Here is a 24733-nt window from a genome sequence, read left to right on the forward strand (position 1 = left end):
ATCTAATTACTTTCATTCAGTCATTAATCACATCGTTCATTCATTCATTCAATCCTTCATTCATTCTGTCATTCTACACACAGACCTTTATATAGCATGTAGCGCTGCTCCCGGCCCTCTGTGAAGCTGATGTTCACCCGGCTGAAGACGTTCTTCTCGGGTGAGTTAATCTCAAACACCACCCCCGTCTCAGGGGACGCCTTGTAATCTGAGATTACCACACTGTCCAGGGGTAGAGGCTCTGCAGATGAGGACACATCAAACATTTTTATAATCTTAAAATAATATTATAAATGTATACTGTAGTGTTCCTGGTATCTGACATTAAGTGTCCCTGTAGGTGTCCCTCTACTGTTATACTTTATGTGTTATGAAATGAGAAACAAATGAGCAAAATCAGGAAAGAAATTCAATTTAAAAAAAAATAATAAATTGACGCATGAGCATATCTCATTAGCAATATAGATTTACACATAAAATACATTTTGATGGCATTTGTGACCGTTCAGGATTATCTTTGCACCTCATGCATGACATAACTGAAGCAGCACCAATACTTGAATTATATATCTATCAAGACCCGCTCATAAACTGCTGCCTTGCTTGCCTCACTTTCAGATAGATCCCTTGAGTCTAATAAAATCTCTATGAACTATTTTTAAAAGTGTGAATTTTGTGTCTATATTTTATTATCAGTCCTACCGAAGAGTTTATGTGGTGCAAATTTGAAGGGCAGTTATAACAGATGTATCCCCTGTGCATCTTGTATATTGCATTACTGAAACAGGGCAAGTAATCGCAGTGCATATACAGTACATCAAAGCCAGAACATAAACTCTGCTGGCTTACTTGTGAGGATGGTTCTGGTCTTGACTGGTTTGGACCAGGAGGTGCCGTTTTCCAGCAGCAGGCCGACCGTGTAGGCCAGCCCGTGGTAGGAGGCGTTGAAGAGCAGTGGCTCAGACTGGCTCGGACTCTGGCTCTGGTTCTGGCTCAGGAAGGGCAGCAGGTAGGTCCGAGGCTCGCCGGACACGCGGGCCGCGTACGCCGTCACGTTTTCCCTCAGGTCCGACGGCTCGAGGGCCACGACTATCCAGGACTCATCACGCAGGGTCACCTGGAAGGCTGATGTGCTCTGTGGGGATGAGACAAGGAGCTGGTTGAGACCACTGTGACTGACACGGATGATGAGAGCTAATATGTTGACGTGGAGAGCAGTTTGTGCTCTTGGAGGACCATGGAGCACCACGGTGATATACAGAATATGGGATGTTGATTTATTTTTTAACAGTAACAACCTTCATTGGCAGATGACGATTTGAGATTTGGGGCACTTCAGGAGACCAATGCTTGTCTAACAGCAGACATAGGACAGCCACACATACACACACACACACATCTCCAGAGCCATGCATGCATCTCTATCCACTGTTGCAATACACAGACACACACACACACACACACACACACACACACACACACACACGTTTCCAGAGCCATGCATGCATCTCTATCCAATGTTGCAATACACAGACACACACACACACAGACACACACACACACACACACACACACACACACACACACACACACAACACACATGTACACCTGTAGAGACACTTGTACAGTCCATACACTGTAACTAAAGGGATGGGAGCACAGGGGTAAGATCAGAGGCTCACAGGTAAATTACACCTCTCAGACAGGCCCAGGGATGCAGATGGCTGGCATCATGGGGATGGTGATATTACATCAGCAAAGGCACTGCTAACAACCCGGCTGCAAGACCTCTACAACACTCAGGCCTTTACCATGAGTAATGAGATACCTGTCCAGAGCAGATGGAGTGTGTGTGTGTGTGTGTGTGTGTGTGTGTGTGTGTGTGTGTGTGTATGTGTGCACCCACACACTCCCACTTCAGAATGCACTTCTGAAGACAGTAGACTTTTCAGTAGCTCAGGCTCTAGGATCACTTCCTCTCATAGCATCTAACCTCCTCCTATAACAGGCATGATTATGTTCCGAATACTCTTTTATGACTATGTTATTATCATAATCAAGCACATTAATTGTGCAGTCTTTCTACATGCACATACACATCTATCAGCAAACACATCTTATAATAGGGTGACAGTACTCAATACTAATGAATTTTCCTGAGGAAACATGAGCAGCTAAAGGAAATGGATCAGACATAGATTAAATGCCACATCATACTGACACATATTATTTGCAATGGCAGCTTTCAGTACCGACTTGATGGGAAATTACCAATGCCATGGGGGACACAGATGCAAAAGATCCAAAAGAGGATGCCCCCGACCCTTCTCAGAAAGCAATTTTTAATGGAAGGCACAAAATTGTGCATTCGCCTACAGCACCGATTGGAGCAATTAAGGACTGATTCAGCCTTAATTGACACTTCCACCAGTCACCATGACTTTGCCACAGGTCATGTACCCTCCTGATTAACCCTTAAACCCTATCGCCTACCTGGGGTATCACAAAAAAGCAAAATAGATACTGCCACAAAGCAGCACCCCTACCCTGAGAAAAAACAGGCATTCCCCTTTCGCCTAGTCAGTGTTCCCTAGAGATACAATTTACAGTTACAAACTGTGTCATCTTCCACACGCTCAAAACAAAACCTCATTTCTTTCTCTGAATCCCCAGAGGATGAGTATCTTCCACAGTGGGGGAAAGATGAAAAGCACCTGGCTGGCGTCTATCGGCAAAAATAACACTCAAACAGTACTTTCATTTCCATTGGGGAAATCCTGTTTTTTTCATCACATAGCCTAACACACATCTTCTCCTGTGAGCAGGCCATACAGGCTTTCAGCTTTTCTGGAGTGGGAGACATTTCACAGCAACACTGTTGTTTCATGTTCTTTCTCAGTTAGCAATACTGGAACTATGGGCATGGATCTGCATACTGTGTGCCCCTGCTACACCATCCTCTGATTAGGTCTATGTGTTTTTAGCTTCTCTAGGAAGTATTTTACAGTAATACTGTCTTACAGTAATTTCCTGTGTATTAGCCGCATTGTGTATAAGCCGCAGGACAGTGTTTTATGCAAGTTAAAAGAAACAAAACCGTATTAATACCATATTAACTGCTCCCGTGTATTAACCTCATAGCTGAAGAAATTTAGCAAAATCAATGTATAAGCCGCGGCTGATAGTTGGGAAATTAGGGCAATACTCATTCCCGGTCACTCCACTGGCATGGATCTACATGCTTGTGTGCCTCTGCCAATCAAGTGGCTTGTGACTGTAAGGGAAAGTGAAAAGGCATGCCAGCACTGTCATCATCAGCGACGACGTGACCATACACCCCCTACACCCCTCCCTACGCCTCCAGCCTTTTAGCCATCGGCGCAGGCGCTGAGCATCTTAAGCGGTATTGATGGGAAATGGAGATGACCTTTACAGCAATGGGAAGATGGCAAGAGAGAGGAAGGGGAGAGGGAGGGAGAGAGAGAATGATTGAAAGACAGGAACAGTGAAAGAGAGAGAGAGAGGAAATGATAGAGAGAGAGGATCGTTTAACTGCTCTAAATGATTCATGACGCTGAATTTGATGTGTGTGTGTGTGTGTGTGTGTGTGTGGGGAGAGGGGGTGTGGGGGTGATGTGTTTCGCTGGGTGAAGACTTTACCTCATAAGTGTGATGCATCTACAGGCTTTACCATAACGGCCTGTGCTTGTGCTTGTCGGAACACTGTATTGCTGTGCATGATTTAAGTATTTACCATCCCTCACAGATCTTTAGAGCCACTGCATTCTGTGCTGGTGTGGTGAATATGGGTTCATTTATCAGCAAGAATATGCCATCGCATTTTAATCCAGGACAAGGAAGCTTAATCTCCAGAGCTCCGGAACATGTGCATTTTTCTGAAGAAATGACTAATGAACCACTACATCACTTTGACATTTATTTCTTCAGCATTTACATGTTTTAGCCAAAGCCATTTCCAGCTCAGCAAGTCATAAGTCATAAGTCTAAGTCATTTTATGAGTAGATGTGCACTGACAGAACCAAACAACAGACCTTCCATTGGTGTTAGCACCGGGCTCTAGCAAGTGAGATACTGGAAACGAACACTGAGCAATTGTGAATGTGTATACCATATCTGTTTACTCTGCCCAGAATATAAAAAAAAATTCCCATTTTCTCTCCAAGAAATCTCTGAAAATGGGACATTTCTATATATATATATATTTTTTAAGTCTTCTATTTGGAAACGCTGTTTGGAAAAACTGGAAATACTGTGCCCACAACAATCCCTTTTCACATGATGCAATGCCACCTTTACCCAGAAACAATTAGATGAAGGACGAGCACATAGCTGTTATAATTAGCCTTCTATAATAGGTGAAGTGTATCTGTGAGCGCTCCAGGGAACCTTTTTTCTGATGTATTAGTGACTCATGACAGCTTTTTGAAGCAGTATCAGGGAGGAGTGTTATCATGCAGTAAGTATGTGTAAGGACCCTCCACGCCCTCCATAGAGCTCCTCGAGGCTTCCTCCTCACGATAAGATTCCTGCAATTTTGTAAAAGCCTCCATCAGAGGGGAAAGTGTCTGTGGCGAGCGGCCAAACTTCAGCAAGGCACCGACATGCGGGAAAAAACTGTCTCGAGTCACTTAAGTCATCACTTACTTAGAATAATGGATCAAGTGGCCTTAAGCCGTGGTTATGTTAAATAGAAATCAAGTACATGTGGAGTTATGCTTGCTGAGAAGGGCTCTTGATAGATGGGGGAAGCACTAAAGGCAATCTGAGATTTTACAGCACTGCAGGGTGAAATATGATATGTGTATCACTGCAGCTAATTTAGACAGCATAGCAGAGCTGGAGGATTTAGGCACATTCATCTCTACACTGCACCCTACAGAGAAACAAATTCTTGCAACACGAATCATCCTAAAAATGTTGAAAAGACGTAGGAAACATTATAAATTCTAATTGAAATCCGCATGAGGTAAAGATGCTTGTTTGTTTGTTTTTTCCCCTTTTCTCTCCAACTTTTGCGTTCGCCGAGCGGGAAGACACTGCGCTGTCAGAGAAGAGAAATAGAGGCGCAGGGTGGAGAAGGAGCGTACTGGCGAACACAGCTCTTACTGTTTACGTCCCAGTGTTTTCAGCTCATCTTGGCTGGGAGGCAGGCGAACGTGCCCAGAATGAGTGAGGCGGCTGAAAAGAGCAGGTCTGTGAGGCGGAGAGAATCCGGGGTGAAGCGCTCGCCTTCAGTCCCATTTAATGAGGAGAGCTCCGGCTCCACTCTCATCCCCGTCCCACCCGAATCTCATTACTCTCGCCGCAGGTTGCACCACCCCAACCCCCCCCCCCCCCCTGCTTCTGCTTCACCCCCATCGCCTAGTGATACACACTCACACAAGCACATACACACACACACATTTGGATTCTCACACAAATGAAGACACACATTTGTACTTGCACACACCAGCCTACCTGCACTCACACACAAGCAAATATACACAATCACACATACACAGACACACAAGCATACATACACACACACACACACTCTCCCACACACACACACACACAAACACACACACACACACAAACACACACACACACACGCACACACACACACACACACACACATCGACACCTCTCTCTCTGCCTCACACCCCACTATCCTGCCTCCCACCATCACCACCAAGAAAAGGTCACCTTGCTGCCCTTTGGAGGCAGTCTTTAACCGTCTCCTGGAAATGCCGATATTTACATTTCCACCATGGCTCCTTCACATCCCACAATTTCTCTCTCTCTCCCCCCCCCCCCCCCCCCCCCTCTCATATATATAACCATAAAACCTTAGTCCAACAGGTTAATGGCCGTCAGCCATGGACACTTCCTCTCTGATAGAGTCTGGTGTGGTGGAGCAGCAGTGGTGTGACCGAATGACAGTTTGGATTTAAGTGTCCAATCACTTTACATTACTCATGGGTGGAGGCTTGTATGAGTATTACAGAAACCACTCGAGGACAATCTGAGCCAAAGCAGGCCCAAAGTCTACTACCATAACATCTTAACGCACAGTGTCTGTCCGGCTTCAGGGGTGACCACTGGGTATCTTCAACGAGGGCAACTCTGATGCCTGGCCGTGCAATTAAAAACTGGTCTGGGATAAAACCCAGGATATCTGATATCTGTTGTGCTTACCAAGCGGTTGTCTGAGTGTGCTTTTAATGGACTCAATACCGGCCCTCGCAGTTCGACTCTGGGCGCAGCCTTGTCTGATGGTGGCGACGGTTGTCTCCGGGATCTGATGATAGCGTAAAAACAGAATAGAACATGCGCTGTCGGCTATTGGAAGGGTGAGGGGGAGACAGGGTGAGATAAGCCGGGATTTCATTAGCTAAAACAGCAGGGAAGTGGACACAACGGCTGGTTCTCGGCAAGGGGGTTGGGTCACTGAATGAAGCAGCAATTGTGTGTGTGCTTGTGTGTGGCGGGGGGGCGGGGGTGGCCAGAAAAGTTACATCGCATCCTCGGACGAAAACTGGACCCCTCTGGACAAGGGAAGAAATAATCGAGTGCCAAGGAAATGAGTCAGTCGATGCAAAGGGAAGCAGAAAGAATTCAGGATCCTACCATGTTGTTTCTCACTGTGCTTATTTCAGTGGCAAAAACAATGCTTGCAAAATAGTGGCCAGAATGCAATAAAAAGACAAGCACTAATCAGTGCTGGTATTTTTCGTGTTCATTTTCGTGCCCATTTTTTTCCTTCCAAGTGTTGGATACTGTAGAATCCCTGTGGCCCAGAGCATCATTCAAAAATAGTTTCAGCGCACAGTTAATTAATATGCTACGCACAGGCCTTTAAAATAATGGGATCTCTTGCTGTTGTTTGGATCAGGAGAAAGATGTCTTCTCATGGGTGACTTCAAGTTAATGTTTCTCTGATTGCAACTGACTGTGGAACAGTTATGGGCATGATCAAACCCCCCCCCCCCACCCCACACACACACACACTCACACACCCCATCAAAGGCTTTCCCAGAACAGCCACGACAGCTTCCTAACCCTACTGTTAATTCCGTTTCCGAATACCCAACCACCGAGGACATAAAGAAAAACCTATTAGCGTTAGCATTGTTTGGCAGGCACACCTGACTCCTCAAACCAAATGGCCCTAGAAGGTTCTGGCAGATCATGGAGGCATTAAAAAAAGTCTAGGCAGAGAGAAGGGGGGATCATTAATTAACTTTCAAAGAGAGAGATAAAAATCTCAGACTCCCTGTGGAGTCCCCCAGCACTGGAGGAGAGCTACGTGTGAGTGAAACGAGTGGATTGGTGTGCAAGGTTATCAGCCATCATGTTAGGATCTTATTAGGCCTTTCGCCCCACCCCCGAACCCTAAACACACACGCACACACACATACACAGACTCATACACACCTATGAACACACACACATACACACACACACACATGAACACACACACACACACAAACAAACACACACACAGACAGACACACACACACACACACACACACACACACACACAAACCCTCCCTTTTATGTTCCACCCAACTGCCCAGGCTCCCAGTTCGATGGCTCTGATAAACCCAATCAATAGATGGCCTTTTTCTCCAAATCCGAAGCGTCTCTAACAGCAGAGACTCCATGGCACTGCGGGTTCTGAGCAGCGGAAACGTTTCATCTCAGATTGGAGCGGCCCATTAAAAGCAGGCCGACTCTCTCCTGGACCAATCACAGGGCTCGGACGGCTCCAGGAGAGGGGTCCTCCGGGAGTCTTTGGAGATCAGTGAGCTCCAGCACATTGATTTTTCATAAATGCAAGAGTGCAGCCTCACTTCACGGTACAGCTTGGAAATCTTTTTTCCACTCTTTCTATACTTTCAGCTTCAGTGGGCTTGGGGAAGGGAAATAGGGGCTCAGAATAAACCCCAGCTATTTTATTTATGATCTGTCTGGTTTCTGAATGTTCAAGTGCCCCGTAGAAAACTGTATTAGCAACAATTAGATAAAATGCCTTCACTTGAAACCTTAAATGGTCCTGACTTAACACAAGCTGGTTTTTGCTTGGATCACCTAATCTAATGTTATGCCCTTTCAGCCAGTCAGAGAGCTGGGATATTGGTAGTCTCTGGATACAGAAACTTTGACTCCATTAGCGAACCTATGAAAGAAGTGACCCCTTTTAAGAAGAAATCAAGGTTCCTGCCGTCTTCTAATTTGAATCCCACCAAAGTCACTTTTAGTCAGCTAGTTGATCAAGATATGGCCAAACTAAACATGCTGCGCCCTTCCAAAAATAAAAACTTGACAAAATGTGAATTTGATGTGCTACATTCCTTGGAATCTAGAGAGGACAATTATTATTCGCCCCGCCGATAAGGGGGGCGCTGTTGTTGTCATGGGCTTAAAGAACTATAACTGTGGTATATTGAAATTGCTAAATGATGAAAAACACTACCAACCCCTTCCCTCTAATCCTACTTCTAGGATAAAAGAGTCGATTCATGAATATATTGATACATCTCATAAAAAAGGTTGGATTACCGATAAAGAAAAGGCTTTTCTATTAAGTGATCACCCCCGATGTCCTGTATTTTATGGTCTACCTAAAATTCACAAACGACTCAATGACCCTCCTCTACGGCCCATTGTATTTGGCATAGGGAGCCTCACTGAGCCTCTTTCGCAATTTGTTGATTTCTTTTTAAGACCGTATGTTCACAATCTACCATCATACCTTGGGGATACAACAGATGTTTTAAATCTTATCAATAATTGTAACTGTGAAAGCACTGATATCCTTGTGTCTTTGGATGTACAAAGTCTTTATACATGCATACCCCACCACATAGGTCTACAAGCAATGTCATTTTATCTTGCCAAACGTATTGTTGATGTATTGCCGCCATCAGAATTTCTTATTTCTTCATTTATAAATTGCAACACCACACATGTAATATATCTTCTAAAATGTCCCTGTGGACTGCCTTATATAGGGCAAACAAATGGCAACTTAAAATACGGGTATCTGAACACGGCTGCCATTCGCACCCAAAACTTAACATATGCCATGGTGCGACATTACAAGGAGGCCAATCATGGTTCTCCGGCATCTTTAAGATTCCGGGGAATAGAGAAAAAATCACAGCCCCACCCAGAGGTGGTGATATTATCAAAAAGCTCCTGTGCAGGGAAGCTTATTGGATACATGCACTTGGCACTTTAGAACCTTTAGGCCTGAATGAAGAACTGAATCTATCATGCTTTCTGTAATGTTAAACTATGTATTTGTCTAACAATGTAAACTATGTATCAATTACTCTTTTTCCCTATTGTATTGTGAACTATGTATGCTTGTTTATATACAGTTTTTCTCAGTCGCTTTGGTGCTTTTTTCAGATCAGAATGAAAATTCTCATAACCATTAGTTCAACCTCCACAACATTTAGTCATTTGTGCAATTAGTAGCAATTTCTCCTTCCTCTGAACAAATTGCAAATACTTTTGGACATGTATCAGTTGCTTACATACAATTCTCTGCTGTTTTTTAACATTATCATTTGCTTATGTCATGTCAGTCAAAAAGAACTATACTTATGAATGCTGAATAGTCGTTCCCAATAAAACTAATAGTCTTCATTTCATTGCTTGAGTCATTACATACAAAATTGTTGAACTAGTTATCAAATTCTGTCACAATGCTGTAGAATTGCAAAGAGCATACAGTAAAAATGTACGTATTCAGTGTCTTGTACTCACTTACTCACCTAACTACAGCAATGTGTAACTTTACTGTAGTTTTCAAATGGCTGTACAAGTACTGTATAGTGCTGTCTTGAGCATGTTCAGGTAGTGTCACCGAGTTCTGACCTTTTTTTGCATTGGAAAACACTGAGAGAACTGTCATAATGAAAACATGACAAAGCCATTTGACTATCTTGTTCATAAACGATGGTGTCAAGACTTCTCATTTTGATGACACTGACAGTTTCATTGACATGAATACCTGCTTTTGAGGAATGGACTATCCATTTTGAGCAAGTGACGTGCTTTTGCAGGTCATCCACTAGGTTTTGCAGTTTGCACTAATTGTTTTGAGAATTGCACTAACTGCTGTGCAAATGTTAATAGTGATGTGAGAAAAGCACCAAAGCGACTGAGAAAAACTGTAAGCTACGTATGCTTGTTTGATCATTTTAATCACTTTTCTGTCTTGTGGGCAATTTGCCTTTAATGACTAATGTGAGTGTAGCTCCTTGGTCGCTTTGGGTGTATCTTCAGGTAGCCAACGCCCCCTTTATGCTCAATCACACCTGTTGGTAATCCTTATTAGGGCCTTACCCCCCATTCCTTCCAAGGACTCTGATGAAGATGTGACTACATCGAAACGTTAGTCTACGTGTAATAATGTTCTGCACCTTTTACTAAAAGAATAAAGAAAATTAAGAAGACATCTGAGCTGCACCGGCTTATTATGTTAAATTTGTGAGTTCGGACAACACAGTAGAGTGTTGACTCATTTTGGTTAGCTACTAGATTGCATCACTCCTCTACCCCATCACACCAGCTCTACCTTTTACACAGATGGTGATTCATCTCTGGGACTGCTTCCGCTGCCAGCTTGAAGGTAGAAAAACAATGAGCCCCCATTCAGCATGTGTACGTTTTACACAGAATTAGAAGGTGGAATAACATTGAGCAGGTTGTATAAAAAGCCCCCTCTTACACCACAGCAAGACGAAATATAAACACAAGATTCCTTCCCTGAACAGGCTGTGTAAAGCTCCCCCGAGCTTAAAATCTAATCCAACACTATCTAAGATCCAAGACTAATATCGAGATCAAAAGTCTACGAAACGTTTCCAAGAAAAACCAGGTCCCCTTTTACAACCACTCCAACAGAAGACGTAGGAGGCAGCTGAACAGGAAGCAAGGACACGGGGGAGGCGGGGGCTAGAATATGAGGTTCAACAGACATGTCAAGGCAAAGATGTCCTTCAACGGGAACACAACACATGACAGTCATCTCATAGACTGCTCATAACACACATGGAACCAGTGCGGGGAGGTGGGTGGTTTTACTGCCCGTAACTAAAGACAAAAGGAAAGAGGAATGTTTTTTTTAGATTAAGGCCCCGGTTTTCAGATATGATGGCCTCCTGAAGGACATCTCAGCAAATTGGACAGAGGACAGCACAAGCACAGAAAGTAAAAGCTGCTTTCCCATTCCTGGGGAAGATTTGTGTCATTGGTAGTATTGTTCAAGTAGAGAGGGCAGTAGACAGTGGTGCTATTATCAAGGATGTCAAAAATTTGACCCCAGATAAAAGTGAAGAAGAAAAATTTAGACAGACATGAATACACAAACAGACAGACATGATACAGTGGACACACACAAACACACACCCATTGTACAGTGCTGAAGGACAAATGATGTGCTGTCGAGTATCCACTTTAAATGTCAAAGCCATGGCCAGGTTCTCAAATGTCATAATGGGAGATCACTGACTCATCACTCATAACGTTAGTCCTGAGTAATGGCCTTGTTGTGTGCTAATCTAATAGTCTCCTTTGGATAATCACCTGTTTGTTAGCAAGCATGCTACAGATGCTTCAACTCAATGCTTGTACATCCAAACAACAAAAGAATGAAAACGAAACAGATATTTGTCAGAGGAAAGTGTCACACGAGAAAATAACACAAAGTTGATTACAAAAAAACTACAAAGGAATCATGAATCTGTACATTGGAGAGTGACTTCGACAAGTTTCACTGAGTTCAAATAGAAACTGCCAGCACACTTGAAAAGTCGAGACAGGCCCTTTGAGTGAGTGATTTTGTTTGATGTGGATCTGCAAACTGTCCTGATAGGGTTCATTAAGGCTGATAAGGAGCTCGACTTCCCGAGGACAAATCCTTTTTGCAAGAGATCCCTCCACAGAATTGATGTCTCTTCTCCTGAAATAATTAAATACCAACACCGGAATGCTTCCACAAAACACAAACGCAAAAAGCACTTTTTATCTTTTGAACTTATGACTGAACAATGTAAACTGGTATGACTAGCAAACTTAAATACCTGAAGGTAAAAAGGCAGCACACACATAAGTCTTCATGATAAGGTGGACTGATCTCACCTTGACCAAATTATTTTAACCATGTCTAACAAACATGCTAACTTTTTAGCTGGATGGCCTTCCATGCTAAGCTAACTATAGCATTTTTAAGCATAGGCTACGCATGACTTCTGGACTATCACATAACATATACAAACACACTCCATACTAACATACAAATCTGTGCATTGCTTGACTGTACCTGGGTTAAAGGCTTCTATAAACACAATGGCTGACAGAGTGACTCCGGATCGCTCAACTCCCGACCATGTTCCAGTGGAGATTAGTAGAATAGGATGACCCTATGACACAAATACAGCTACAGGAGCTCAGCTTTAGACCGATCTGGGTCAAAACTGCATTCCTCTCCAGCTAGATAATCTCAACAGGGGGGCAATAAAAAGAGCCGGGAGAGGCACAAGGAAAAAAAAAAACGCTCAGCGAAAGGTCATTACTACGCACTCTGTGTGTCACTGTGCTTATGTGCCCCACATGTGCCTTTAAAAATGTTCTGAACTGAACACCCCCCCACCACCCTCTCAACACCATCCCTCTTAAAAAAAACAGTTCCAAAGCTGTTTGGGGAGCTGGAGAGAGAGGGAGGCGAATTTCTTGGTATGCCTCAGCGTGTAATCGCTTCAGAACAATTTCTGTAAAAGCCTCTCTGTAAAAAAAACTCGACTAAATGGGAGGCTCCCATTTATGGTCTGTGACTTACCGCCACAGTAAACAGGGTCCCAGCCTCCTGTGAATATGCAAATCGGGCTCTATTAAATTTACAATTTGCACCCACACACACACAAAAAAAAAACAGTTATTTTCCGCTATTCGGCATTCCGTTGTTCCACCAGGCAGGCCTGCTTGGCTCCATCCATCTCTATCTCCCAGGGCAGATTGTATTTTTCCCCCTGGTGATCTGATTCACACAAGGTGAGTCTGAAGACCGTGAGCTTGTTTAAGGTACCATGGACAGGGAGAGGGAGGGGTAGTACACCTTGTCTTTCGGTCGCCTCCAGCAAGCGGGCGGAGGGGGAAAGTGATGAGGAAATGGAGGCGGCGCTGCCAATTCTCCCAATTACTGTTTCCTGCCTCTCAGTGCGTTCATCCTGCACCGATAAACGTGACCAAACCACAATGCTGGATGCTCACCACCCCTCCTGTCCATTTCATCTATCTACAGTATCTCTTTCTTTCTCTGTCCTTTCAGCATCCTCCCATATCTCTCTCTCTGCCATCCACAGAGCCCTTCTGCCTTTTCCTCTGCTTGCCCCTCCACAAGAGAAGTGAGAAGTGCAAAATATATATATATATATATCTCATGCTTGAGAAAAGGCACACTGCAAATACCATAGACCCATAATTAACCCACCATAGCAAGCAACACTGTTTTAAAAGGGCAAGTGGTGTGTGTGTGTTTTCAGAAGGGCACTACTGACTCAACATCAAATTCAGGAAGCTCTCTCTCCGAGGACTCGTGAGGAGAAGCAGGAGAGCAAAAAGACTCAATTATTTTTCTTGACAGGAAGGGAGCCTGGCGTGCACGCGAGCCTTGATTGTCATCAACAGGGGAATGATAAAACCTCCAGGCTGATATTAACTTCAGTTGCATCATAAAAAAGCCATCATGCTGCAAGAGACAGATTGCCTGTGCTTTCAAAGACACGGAAAGAGGACGGAAAGCATGGCAATAGACTGATCTCATCGGCGAGCTTTAATTTGCATTGTCGGGTTTCTTCAATGCTACTTTCATGCAAAAGTGATCAGGGACTTCCCAGTAGATGCTGTCCAAACTCTCAACCTAAACTGCAAATTATTTCTTCCAAGATTAGCACCGAAGAAACAACATCGCCAGTCGGAACAACTCAGCTGTTGATCCTTCGGAATGCGAATCAGTTCCTCAAGGAACACGAGAGAGGGAACACCGCAAAGCACAAACAAAGAAGACACGACTACAATGTATTAAGGAAACTGCAAGCATGTGGATTTCTAAGCCCCTTTTCTGCTTGTCTGTCAACGAGTTAATCCTTACCCCTTAAGTCATTTACTGACACGACAAAGACGAGCGAAATCGCCAGGTTTATCCCTTGCACAAATTAAAACATTTATTTCCATTCCTAGTTGCAGTGGAATTCATTAATGCGGGGTAATGACATCCAATTAATGCTTTGGGACCCAGGGGAACAATGCAAAACAAAAACAAACAAATAAACAAATGCATTTTCCTTCTTCTGCGGTTCAAATAGCTTGTGTGCAACACCGTGAAATGGCTGAACAATGCAGTGGAACTCATTGTGTTTGATGCACTGCAGGCTTGACTGTTTGACTTATGTTTTTTTTTTTTTTGGTACTGCCGCTCATGTTTTGATATGAGCTGTTTGAAATGTTGTGTCATGCCTGTCAGGGTAATGCAGAGAAACTAGAATGTTAGGCTCCAAGCCATAACAGGACACTGTGAACATCACACAGTGGCCTATGACAGCATCACACACAAACACACACACACACACACACACACACACACAGACGCCATCACAGCACATATGGCTTCATTGTCAAACTGGGCGAACAGAAGCACATCTGTCTTGGCAAATCTTAATCTTGTGTGTGCGTGTCTGTGTGTGTGTGTTTGTGTGGAAGAGAGTGAGTGAGTGAGTGAGTGAGCGAGAGAGAGAGTGAGAGAGAGAGAGTGAGAGAGAGAGAGAGAATGAGAGAGTTTAAAGTTTATCATAGGGCACAAGAGTCATTGTCACATCTTTTTTTTTTCTAAGAAAGTTCTGGAGAGGTCACAGTTCAGCTCCCTTGGCCTCAACCTGCAGTCACTGGGGAGACCAGCAGAGTGACAATTGATAATGAGCCTCCATATGGCCACAGTTTAAACACCAGGACCATCAATCACAGAGAATGGAATGACCCAGAGGGACAGAATGTGCCAGGGGAAGAGAACATGTTGATGGGGAGCTCATTTTCACTGGCTCCTTGACTTTAGCAACGTGTGTGCACTGGCAAACTGGCAAGACTGTTAAAATCATTAAATTGTTTAAAATCGGCATACATATTCAGCCACATCTTGCCTGCTCATGAAGGAGGAAAATATATGCATTTCCCCCACTGTCTTATAAATATGCATTATTAAAATAGGCATGATAATGAGAGGACCTTAATTATGTTTTTCTGAGACTCTCAAGGACAACTAGGAAGAAAGATGGTGAGGGTCTCTGTGTGAGCTGGAGAGACAGAAGGATCGGGAGAGAAAGGGGAAGGTATGACAGAAAGAAAGAAAGAAAGAAAGAAAGAGAGAGAAGAAGACAGGAGAAAAGAGAAAGAGAGCTAAAGAGATAGGGAGAGGGAGAGAGTTAGAAAACAAAAGCATAGAGAGAGAAAGAAACAGACACAAGAGACAAAGAGAGAAAGAAAGAGACAGGGAGGAAAGACAAGGAGAGGAAAACAATAACAGAACGGATGAACCTCCGGTCCAGGGAGGGCTAGACAGCGCTGCCTGCCTATGATATGATTGCAAACAAATTTCCCGAGCTGTCACATCGCATCTCACAAGACTAGGCCAACGCGCGGTGAAGGAGGAAGAGGAAGAAGAGGAGGAGGAGGAGGAGGAGAAGGAAGAGCACAGCGGCGACCTGTGTTCCGCTGACTGATTTAGCCTCAGCGCCCGCGCCGCCCGGCCTCCTTCAGATGTCAGAGGCAGGGGGCTCACCAGCTGATCCGGGAGCAGCGAGCGACACAAAGCACGCAGCACACAGGCTCAACTGACTCATCACATCCCTTCACATGCAAGACTCAGAGAGAGGGACGGGAGGGAGGGATGGAGGGAATGAGAGAGAGAGAGAGAGATGAGAGAGGGAGGAAGGGAGGGGAAGAAAGAGAAGGAGAGAGAGTGTGTACAGGAAGAGCGAGAAGAAGTCTAAAGAGAGAGAGAGACAGAGAGAGAGAGAGAAACAACACTAGTTGATTTATTCAACACAGCAAGCGAAGGTCCATGATGGCTGCAATGTGGCAAGAGCTGTATGCACAGCTTAATTACAAATAAATCTCTGGACTTGGGCAATATACTGCAAACGAGGAACAGTAATACAGTTGGAGAGGGTTACAGAAAGATGATTACCTAAAGGGGTAAACACACACCTACTGTAGATACTGAGGGGTACACAGGGATACAGATACAGAGATCAAGGGACCAGAGTTCAAGTGTGGAAACACCTTTTTCCTTGTTTTACATTTGGGACACCAGATCGAAGAGGGCAAAGCTTTAATCAGATAACATCCGGAACTGAACCTGCCACATTTCAAACATCCACCTCTCTCACTCACTCTCAACTCTGATTTCACACCTGAATTTTGACTTTATGTGATTTATTTTAGCCAAAAGCATGCAATAATGATAGATAGGATACAAAGTATTTAATGTTTCACTTAGTATTTTGTTTAATGGTAGGGGGCATAGACTGCTATCAATTCAAGCAGATACAAAATTTAGTATCCAAACATCCTGAGGTCTGTTACTCCTACTTCAGAGAGGGGCTCTGGTTGTTATTGACTTTAATTAGCCCGGCCGCGAAACACCCAGGAGACAGTCCATGTAGACTCTGTGAAATGCTTGAAAGTCTTTTTAAGACTAATTCCCAAAATACGCTCAAATTATGCTGATGTGTTGCATATCATTATTTTTAAGCTGTCGTTTCTTTGTTCAAGATTGATCCATTTACAGTTAGCTGTAGTTGGTTATGGAAAAGTGATTTCTATGTAAAACTGGGACAAGGTTGTAATCTGTTATTTGATGTGTTGCATATCATTATTTTTAAGCTGTCGTTTCTTTGTTCAAGATTGATCCATTTACAGTTAGCTGTAGTTGGTTATGGAAAAGTGATTTCTATGTAAAACTGGGACAAGGTTGTAATCTGTTATTTGTATTCACTTTTAAACTTCAGTCTACACATTCAAGAAATGGATGTTGATCAGTATTTCTTTTTTAATATAGGGACCACAGATCAAGCCGAACGTCAGACGTCTGATAACGTCTGGCCAGTCTATGAGCATCTCTAATCTGTGTGGTATGTATGACAGATGTCCGTTTACAGCCAATTCAACAAGTTAAATCAGGAAAATAATTGCTCTGATTGGCTGTTTAGGCATGCCTTACTTGTTGCTAAGAAGCACAGTGTAATCATCAGATATTCTCATAAGGAGAGACTCCTGGTAGTTTGTGTTTTGCCACTGGATGACTGAATCTAATAAATCTAATTTACCTTTTTTCTCCTCAGCCTGTGTGATTTGGAACATGTTATGGAAAATATTCTTGATGTATCTACTATATGCACTGAACAAGAGTAGTGTGGAAATGGTAAGCTAGCTTTGTTTATCTGCACCAACATATCACGCAGCAGAATGTAGCATACGTGCTAGTTGATGGTGGGCAGTCATAGCTGTTTGCACTATGTCCTCTTTTCTGCCCACACAGGCAACACAAAGCAACCAAACAGGACTCAACACACAGTGTGCACTTTGGAGTCGCCTAGGTGTGTGTTTGGCTTAAGGAGTTCCTTTGGGTTACCATTTTGAGAGATGTTGATAAATCTTTGCCTTTAGAATTATGCGCCCACAGATAAAAGTTAAAACATAACCCATTTTTAACTATTTTAACCATTTTTACTGTCAAATTCCAGGGATTTACGGTAAATCACAAACGCAGAGGTGCACACTGAAAAAGAACAAATCACTCAAATAAAAGGATCAATTAGACAGGCTTCAGACTGACAAATCAATTGTTTTTACGTTTTCTATAGGGGAGTTCACCACTAGCCTTTAAATGGAAAATAAAACACTTCTTGCATTAGAGCATATCTCATGGCCCATCACACAGAGGCACGTGTCTACCAAAAATAATGCTGCCTCTGGGCCCATCCACAGAGCCGTTTAAGAATGATGACACCAATCTGCCATTAAAGAAACAGTCCATACATTTCTGAGAAGTAGTGGATTTGTTGCTGTAAGCTGGCTTAAGGGACTGTTGTATGGCGAAGAGCCACAGCAGTTTGTCCCGTTTAAAAACTATAGATAAAAGCTTTGACACAAGAATAGAAATATTAGAGTGCCTTCTCAATATGAGAACACATTTTTCAAAATCAAACAGTGGTAAACAGAACATCTCTTTTCAGAGACACACACACACACACACACACACACACACACACACGCAACAATGTTCAATCACTCACACATATACACACACACATAAATGCAAGCATGCTCAATCACACACACACACACACACACACACACACACACACACACACACACACACAACCACACAAAACCACATAGTACACCATCTATCAAACATGTGATGCACCAGATATTACACAATGCAGACTGAGACACAATGATGCAGACAAAAACGAAAGAATAAGGCCCCTTGTGGCTCCTGACAGATTCTTAAGCTGCCCTGCCATTTTGTGTCTCTTCCTCCCCCGCCCTGAGACGAGACGAAGAGCATGCACACACACACACACACACACACACACATACACACACACACACACACACACACACATTGATGTGTGTGGAGTCAAAAGCTCATTTCTGCCCCAGAGCTAAACAAGACGGACAGTCAACCATGAACACGCCGCTGACTGAGCCACGAATGTGTGCAAACACACACACACACACACAATTACTTCACCGCTTACACACACACACAATTACTTCACCGCTTACACACACACACACACACACACACACACACACACACACACACACCCACACAGATACAGACACACACACACAATCACTTCAGACTTGAACACACACACACACGCACATTCACAATCACCATAATTACTCAGACACACACACACACAAACACACACACACACACATCACTTCATCCCTTACAGACACACTTTCTCTTTCTTTCTCTTTGTACCCCTTTCTCAGGCATTGCGTGGCAGAGTTGGGATGGCATGCCAGAACACTGCTACTGTCTGGAACTGCAAATCCCTCCCCCTGAACTGACCCTCGTTACTGTGACAAGTTGTTCCTCAAATGTTCCTACCAACTAGCATAACCTCAACCAAACCACTTCAAGTCAACAAAAAGCTCTGATCCTTTTGTACATCTGAATTTATAGTCATGAATTTTAATATAAGACATCAGAAGACTGAATTTAATGATTTATAGCAATAAATGTGTCCACTGCACAGCTTCACAAATACTTAACGATTACTACTTTAAAATTAGACTGCTAGGCAGAAGCAGAGATACATACACACAAATGTAAGCATGCTCAATCATATAGACCCACACACACACACTCACACACACACACTCACACACACACACACACACACACACACACACACACACACACACACACACACACACACACACACACACACACACACACAAACACACACACAGGCACACATGCTGAGCATAAACATTCAAAGGCATTCTTCTGGCCCTTGTCTGAAGGGGAACTGTGGTTCATATGATCTTCTAAAGTGTGACACCCCCTGAAGCAGTGGAACCCTTCACCCCCCCCCCCCCCCCACACACACACACACACACACACACACGCACATTCAACCCCTCTCCTCTGCCCAAGGTGAAAGGCAGCATTGTCTGAACACTTTGAGCATTGGACACACATAATCCAGGCAAAGGACGCTGGCATCCGTTTGGCATGTAAACACACACACACACACACACACACACACACACACACACATACACACACACTCAATCTCTCTCGCTCACATAAATGCATGCACACAGTGGTGGGACGGGTGATGAAACAAGGGGTCTGACCTCTGTTTGAGTAAAAGAATGGGGGGGGGGGGGGGGGGGGTCACGCAGCCACGGATGAAGGCTGTCACCCACAGACAGCTGCCAATATTATCATGCAAACTATATTCTTCTCTGAGCACCCCCCCCCCCCACACACACACACACACACACACACACACTCACACCATATTGAGGAGAGATGCAGGCAGAGGATAAGCCACCTCAGCGGAACCCCCCCCCCCCATGCCCCTGTTGGAGGCCTTTTGACAACTTCCAGCCGGCCAAGAGACATGGCAGCAGAGAAGGCATTAGCCTATGAATGAGAACCCCCCCTCCTAAAGCTTTAGACGCCTCTCTCTCTCTTTCGCTCTCTCCTGTCACACTCTCTCTCTCTCTCTCTCTCTCTCTCTCTTACTCACTCCATCTTTCTCACTCTCTCTTCTCATTCTCTCCTAAAGCTTTAGACATCTCTGTCTCTTTCACTCCATCTCTCACTCTCTCACTCCATCTCTCTCTCTCTCTCGCTCTCTCTTCTCACTTTCTCCTTCCTCTCTCTCATTCTCTGCCATCCCCTCCATCAATGCTTGACATTGACTAGATTCCCTCTCCATAGTACGACTTGGCTTCTCCCTCTTCCCTCTGAGAGTCCCTTTGTGGGAAGCGTGCGAAGTGGCGGCTCAGCCTAAAGAACCCTCCCTGCCTGGACAGAATTTGCAATTCGCCACTTCCTGTGAGATTCTTTTGCATCACAAAAAAAAAAAAAATGCCAAAAACAACAAACACTCAACAACACTCTCACACACACACACACACCCGCACACACAAAAAGCTGTGTGGGCAGATGAGAGGCTCTGTCAGGGATTATCCAACGCGTACGTTAATCCGCACAAAAAAAAAGTGAAAGTGCACTAATCATTGGTGCCGTAATCTGTGCCGCTGGGCCACACTTTTGGGTGTCGCAGATTAGGCCAAGAGGTCTCCGTGGTGTCGGAGATAAAGCAGGGCTCCCACATCTAGCTCCCACACATGCGCCCACGCTAGCTTACACATGCGGCCATGCTAGTAGTGTTTAATCAGCGCAAATTACGAGCCGACAAGCAAACACTACTGTTTTGTTGCCTGGGCTCTCTCCTTTTGTTGTTTGAGGCCTGTGTGTGTAATGTACACACACACACATAAACATACCACCCCTCCCCCAAACACACACACACACACACAAATGAACACACACCTGCTTGCTGAAGCAATTGGGCTAGATAAAACACACAGAAACACCACAAAGAAAGCAGACCAACAGTTACTATGCAAATACTTGATCATCTTTGTGGCTTTGCTCATTCTCCACTGTGCCTATCCAGGGGCCCGGTGCCACTTTTGTCTCGGTGACATGGTTTTCTCCGCCTGCATGCAGCGCTACGGCTTTCTGCGCGATCGCCATAGTTTTCTTGCAGCATTATTCATTGCCAGGTAACCGTGCCAGTTGGCACCGCAGCAAAGGACACAAAGCTGAGAAATCTCAACCGATCAGGAGGATGCCAGTGTCTTGATGTGATCCATCAACTAACACGGGAACTGGCATCAGAGCGAATCAAAGCCATACACAGCATAATACAGAATCACATGCATTTCAACTATCAAATTTAGAAAAAGGGGAATAACATCTTTTTTTATCAAATGCGGCGTTAAAGAACCACACACCTAGCTACAACACACCACATCAAGAGATAGTCAACATCCATGAACTGACACATTATCCCTACAGTCAGTTTTTTGGTGAAGGCCGAAAACCCACATTCACTACTATTGTGGGGAGCCTGGGTTTGGGTTTGTATGTGTGTGTGTGTATGTGTGTGTGTGTGTGTGTGTGTGAGTATGTGTTAAATGACTATGAACCCATCACCCGACAACGCGACCCATCACCTGCCCTTTTTTCCAATCCTTCATCCTTTCAATAACAACAAAATACACACAAATCAATCGCATTCTTCCGCTGCCTGTGTGCAGAAACAACAAAAATCAGGGTGCCATTTCACAATTAAAGGGAGGGGGGGGAGCTGTCAGAGTCGAGGCTCAGGCACCGAGGTTGGGTGCCTGCCCGCCTGCCTGCCTATAAGATATTCTAATTGCATGAGGGGAAGTTGTGCTGATGCTAGGTTGAGGACCCTGCAGTGCATAATTAAAAGAAAACACAGAGGAATGTACAACGCTCTCTGTGTTGACAGTTGGACTGAGCCAGGCAAACAACCTGCTCCCCAACACCCACCCCCACGACCAACAACAACACACAGACACACACACACACACACACACACACACACACACACACACAGACACACTCACACTGAAAAAAAACACAATAAGCCTTCACTGTGGGACGCCCAGCCGCCTGCTGCCAAAGTGAATGGAGGAAACAACAATGGCTCCTTTTGCAAACTCATCACTGCCTCCTCCCTCTCGGATTCAATTAACACTTGTGGTCTGGGCAGGGAGGAGAGGACAGGACAGGATGGGATGGAATGGGATGGGAGTCAGCTCATAAATCCCTCTGTTTGGACTATAGAAAAGCCTACTTCCTCCTCTTGACAGGACGCCATTGGCCAAATCGATGGGCCTCTCAAGGAGAATGGCCTTGATTGACAACAGACTCGGGTCAGCAGTTCTGCTTTCGACATTTTCTCGACAGTCTTCCTCTTCTCTGGGACACTTCTTGACAATGAGAAAGAGGCGGAGAGGGGATGGCTACAGGGCAATATTGAAAAATGCACACACACACACACACACATGCACACACTTAAGGACACAGCCACTCAGACACATACAGACACAAATGGACCAACCACATATTTGTCTGGGTCTCTCTACGTCTCTTAGGTACCCAAATTGCCTGTCTGCAGAGCATCCACTGTCATAAGCAAAGTGATGTTGTGTGCTGTGTGACTCCCCCGTACACATCTGTGCTGCTAAGCCTCCCTGGGGGGTGGGGGGGGGGTTGGGCAGAGCAGACAGCGGCAGCAAATGAAGGGGGGTTTATAAAAACACAGTGTCTTTACCACACGAAGCGAGGCTAGCAGCAACACACTCCAGGGAACACCTGCCGAGATCCAGAAGACTTTACAATGAGATGTTGACATAATGCATTGCCTCGTTCCTCTCGGAGTATCTGTAACTACAGTGAGTAAGAAGGTTTTTTTTCACCTCGTAAACTAGGTCTGTACAGGCCACGACTTCTGGGTTTTGAGGATGTGGTGAAAAACCAATATTAGAGCAATTAGGACGTTGCATAACGGATATTACATGCGCTGACAATGGGCCTCTGTGGTTCGGTTAGTTGCTTATCAGCCCGAATCATTTCATCTGGAGCCTGTGGAGGGTCTTCTCACACTGAATGGGTCCCCTATGTCACCAACACACTTGGCTATGAGGCCTGTTTATCCGTCTAATGAACCTCATTTTCTGCTGCACCGTCATATCCAGTAACTGAAGTGTGTGTGCGTGTGTGTGTGTGTGTGTGTGTGTGTGTGTGGGTGGGGTTGAAATTGGAAATTGAAAAAAAAAAAACCACACACACTCTCCCACCAGTATTATTTGGGAGCTCTGTGCTCAAATCCGTGCTGCATTTGCCAGGTCCCATCAGGGCGACTGTGGCGTAATGAGAGGAGACAGGCCAAAACCAGCTCAATGGGCGCTGCCCTTCTGGGAGATGGGTAAGGGGGCAAAGGAAAGGTCCCTGCCAAATTGTTTGGTGCATTGATGTTACCATTGTTAATGTTTCTATCGTACTGTCTCAAGCACTAGTGCATTTAATCACGCTAACTCTTCACATACCATCACATAATCAGTACATAATCTTTCACCCCATACATTACATTACATTACATGACATTTGGCTGACGCATTTTTAACCGAAGTGACTTACAACATGGTAAACAGTTTAAAGCTTTTTAAAACAATTTTTCCAACAATTCTCTAGAACAATTTGAAACAATTTAAAATAGGGTACAATAAGAACAAGTGTATCAGTGAGTGCTGTTTTTATAGTCAAGTGTCAGTTCTAGTCAGGTGATAAGTGCTAGAATTAGCAAGGCTAGTTGTAAGTAGTGCTACGAGAGGAGATATTCTCTGAAGAGCTGGCTCTTCAGGAGTTTTTTGAAGATGGAGAGGGATGTCCCTGCTCTAGTGGGAACTGGTAGCGTGTTCCACCAACGAAGAACAACAGATGAGAAAAGTTTGGATTGGCCTGAGCGTATAGGTGGCAGAGCTAGATGTTGTTTGTCTGAGAAACGCAACGGTCGGGAGGTAGCATATGTCTGTATGAGGGCATTTAAGCAGGTGGGAGCAGAACCGGATACTACTTTGTAGGCAAACAATACAGGTGTCCAACTTAATTTGCAGTAAAATAAAAAAGATAACTTCTTTGTAGATCGAACATTGAATTGTGCAATCATAACCTTGCCTCTTTGCAAAACAGCTATATTACCATCCACATAACATTCAGTTTCACAAAAAACAAAGGAACCATTACATATCAAAAACTCATCGCTTCTACCATTCATAGTAAACCCCATAATCCTTATGACTTTAGGAGTGTGAAATATCAGGAGATATGGTGCAAAGATACTATTGTATTTCTCCTGTGCAACATGAAAGGGTTTAGAGAGGAAACAGAAGTACAGAAGCTAGAAGATAATAGCAATAGAGCCCATGTAGTTGACTTTTGACTGCAATCCCATTACTGAAGAGATTTTTATGAGATTTTATGATCACTTTACTGATCTCTACGATCTCAATCACAATCCA

At 44.2% G+C, this 24733-nt stretch overlaps 1 protein-coding gene across 1 annotated transcript in view; it reads right to left on the reverse strand.

The window, feature by feature from the left end:
* ptpro (protein tyrosine phosphatase receptor type O) overlaps positions 1–24733 on the reverse strand; it is a 71738-nt gene that overhangs the window by 41453 nt on the left and 5552 nt on the right. Inside the window, exons 2-3 of the mRNA XM_076296710.1 lie at positions 850–1135; positions 86–241 (exon numbers count right to left, since the gene is read on the reverse strand). Coding sequence (XP_076152825.1) covers positions 86–241; positions 850–1135 — 442 coding nt within the window. The remainder of the gene's footprint in view (positions 1–85; positions 242–849; positions 1136–24733) is intronic.

Source organism: Alosa pseudoharengus, unplaced genomic scaffold, assembly GCF_046254945.1.
Source record: "Alosa pseudoharengus isolate Yale_2024_CS ecotype anadromous, Long Island Sound unplaced genomic scaffold, YU_APseudo_1.1 YU_APseudo_1.1_scf_20, whole genome shotgun sequence".
Classification (NCBI taxonomy): Eukaryota; Metazoa; Chordata; class Actinopteri; order Clupeiformes; family Clupeidae; genus Alosa; species Alosa pseudoharengus.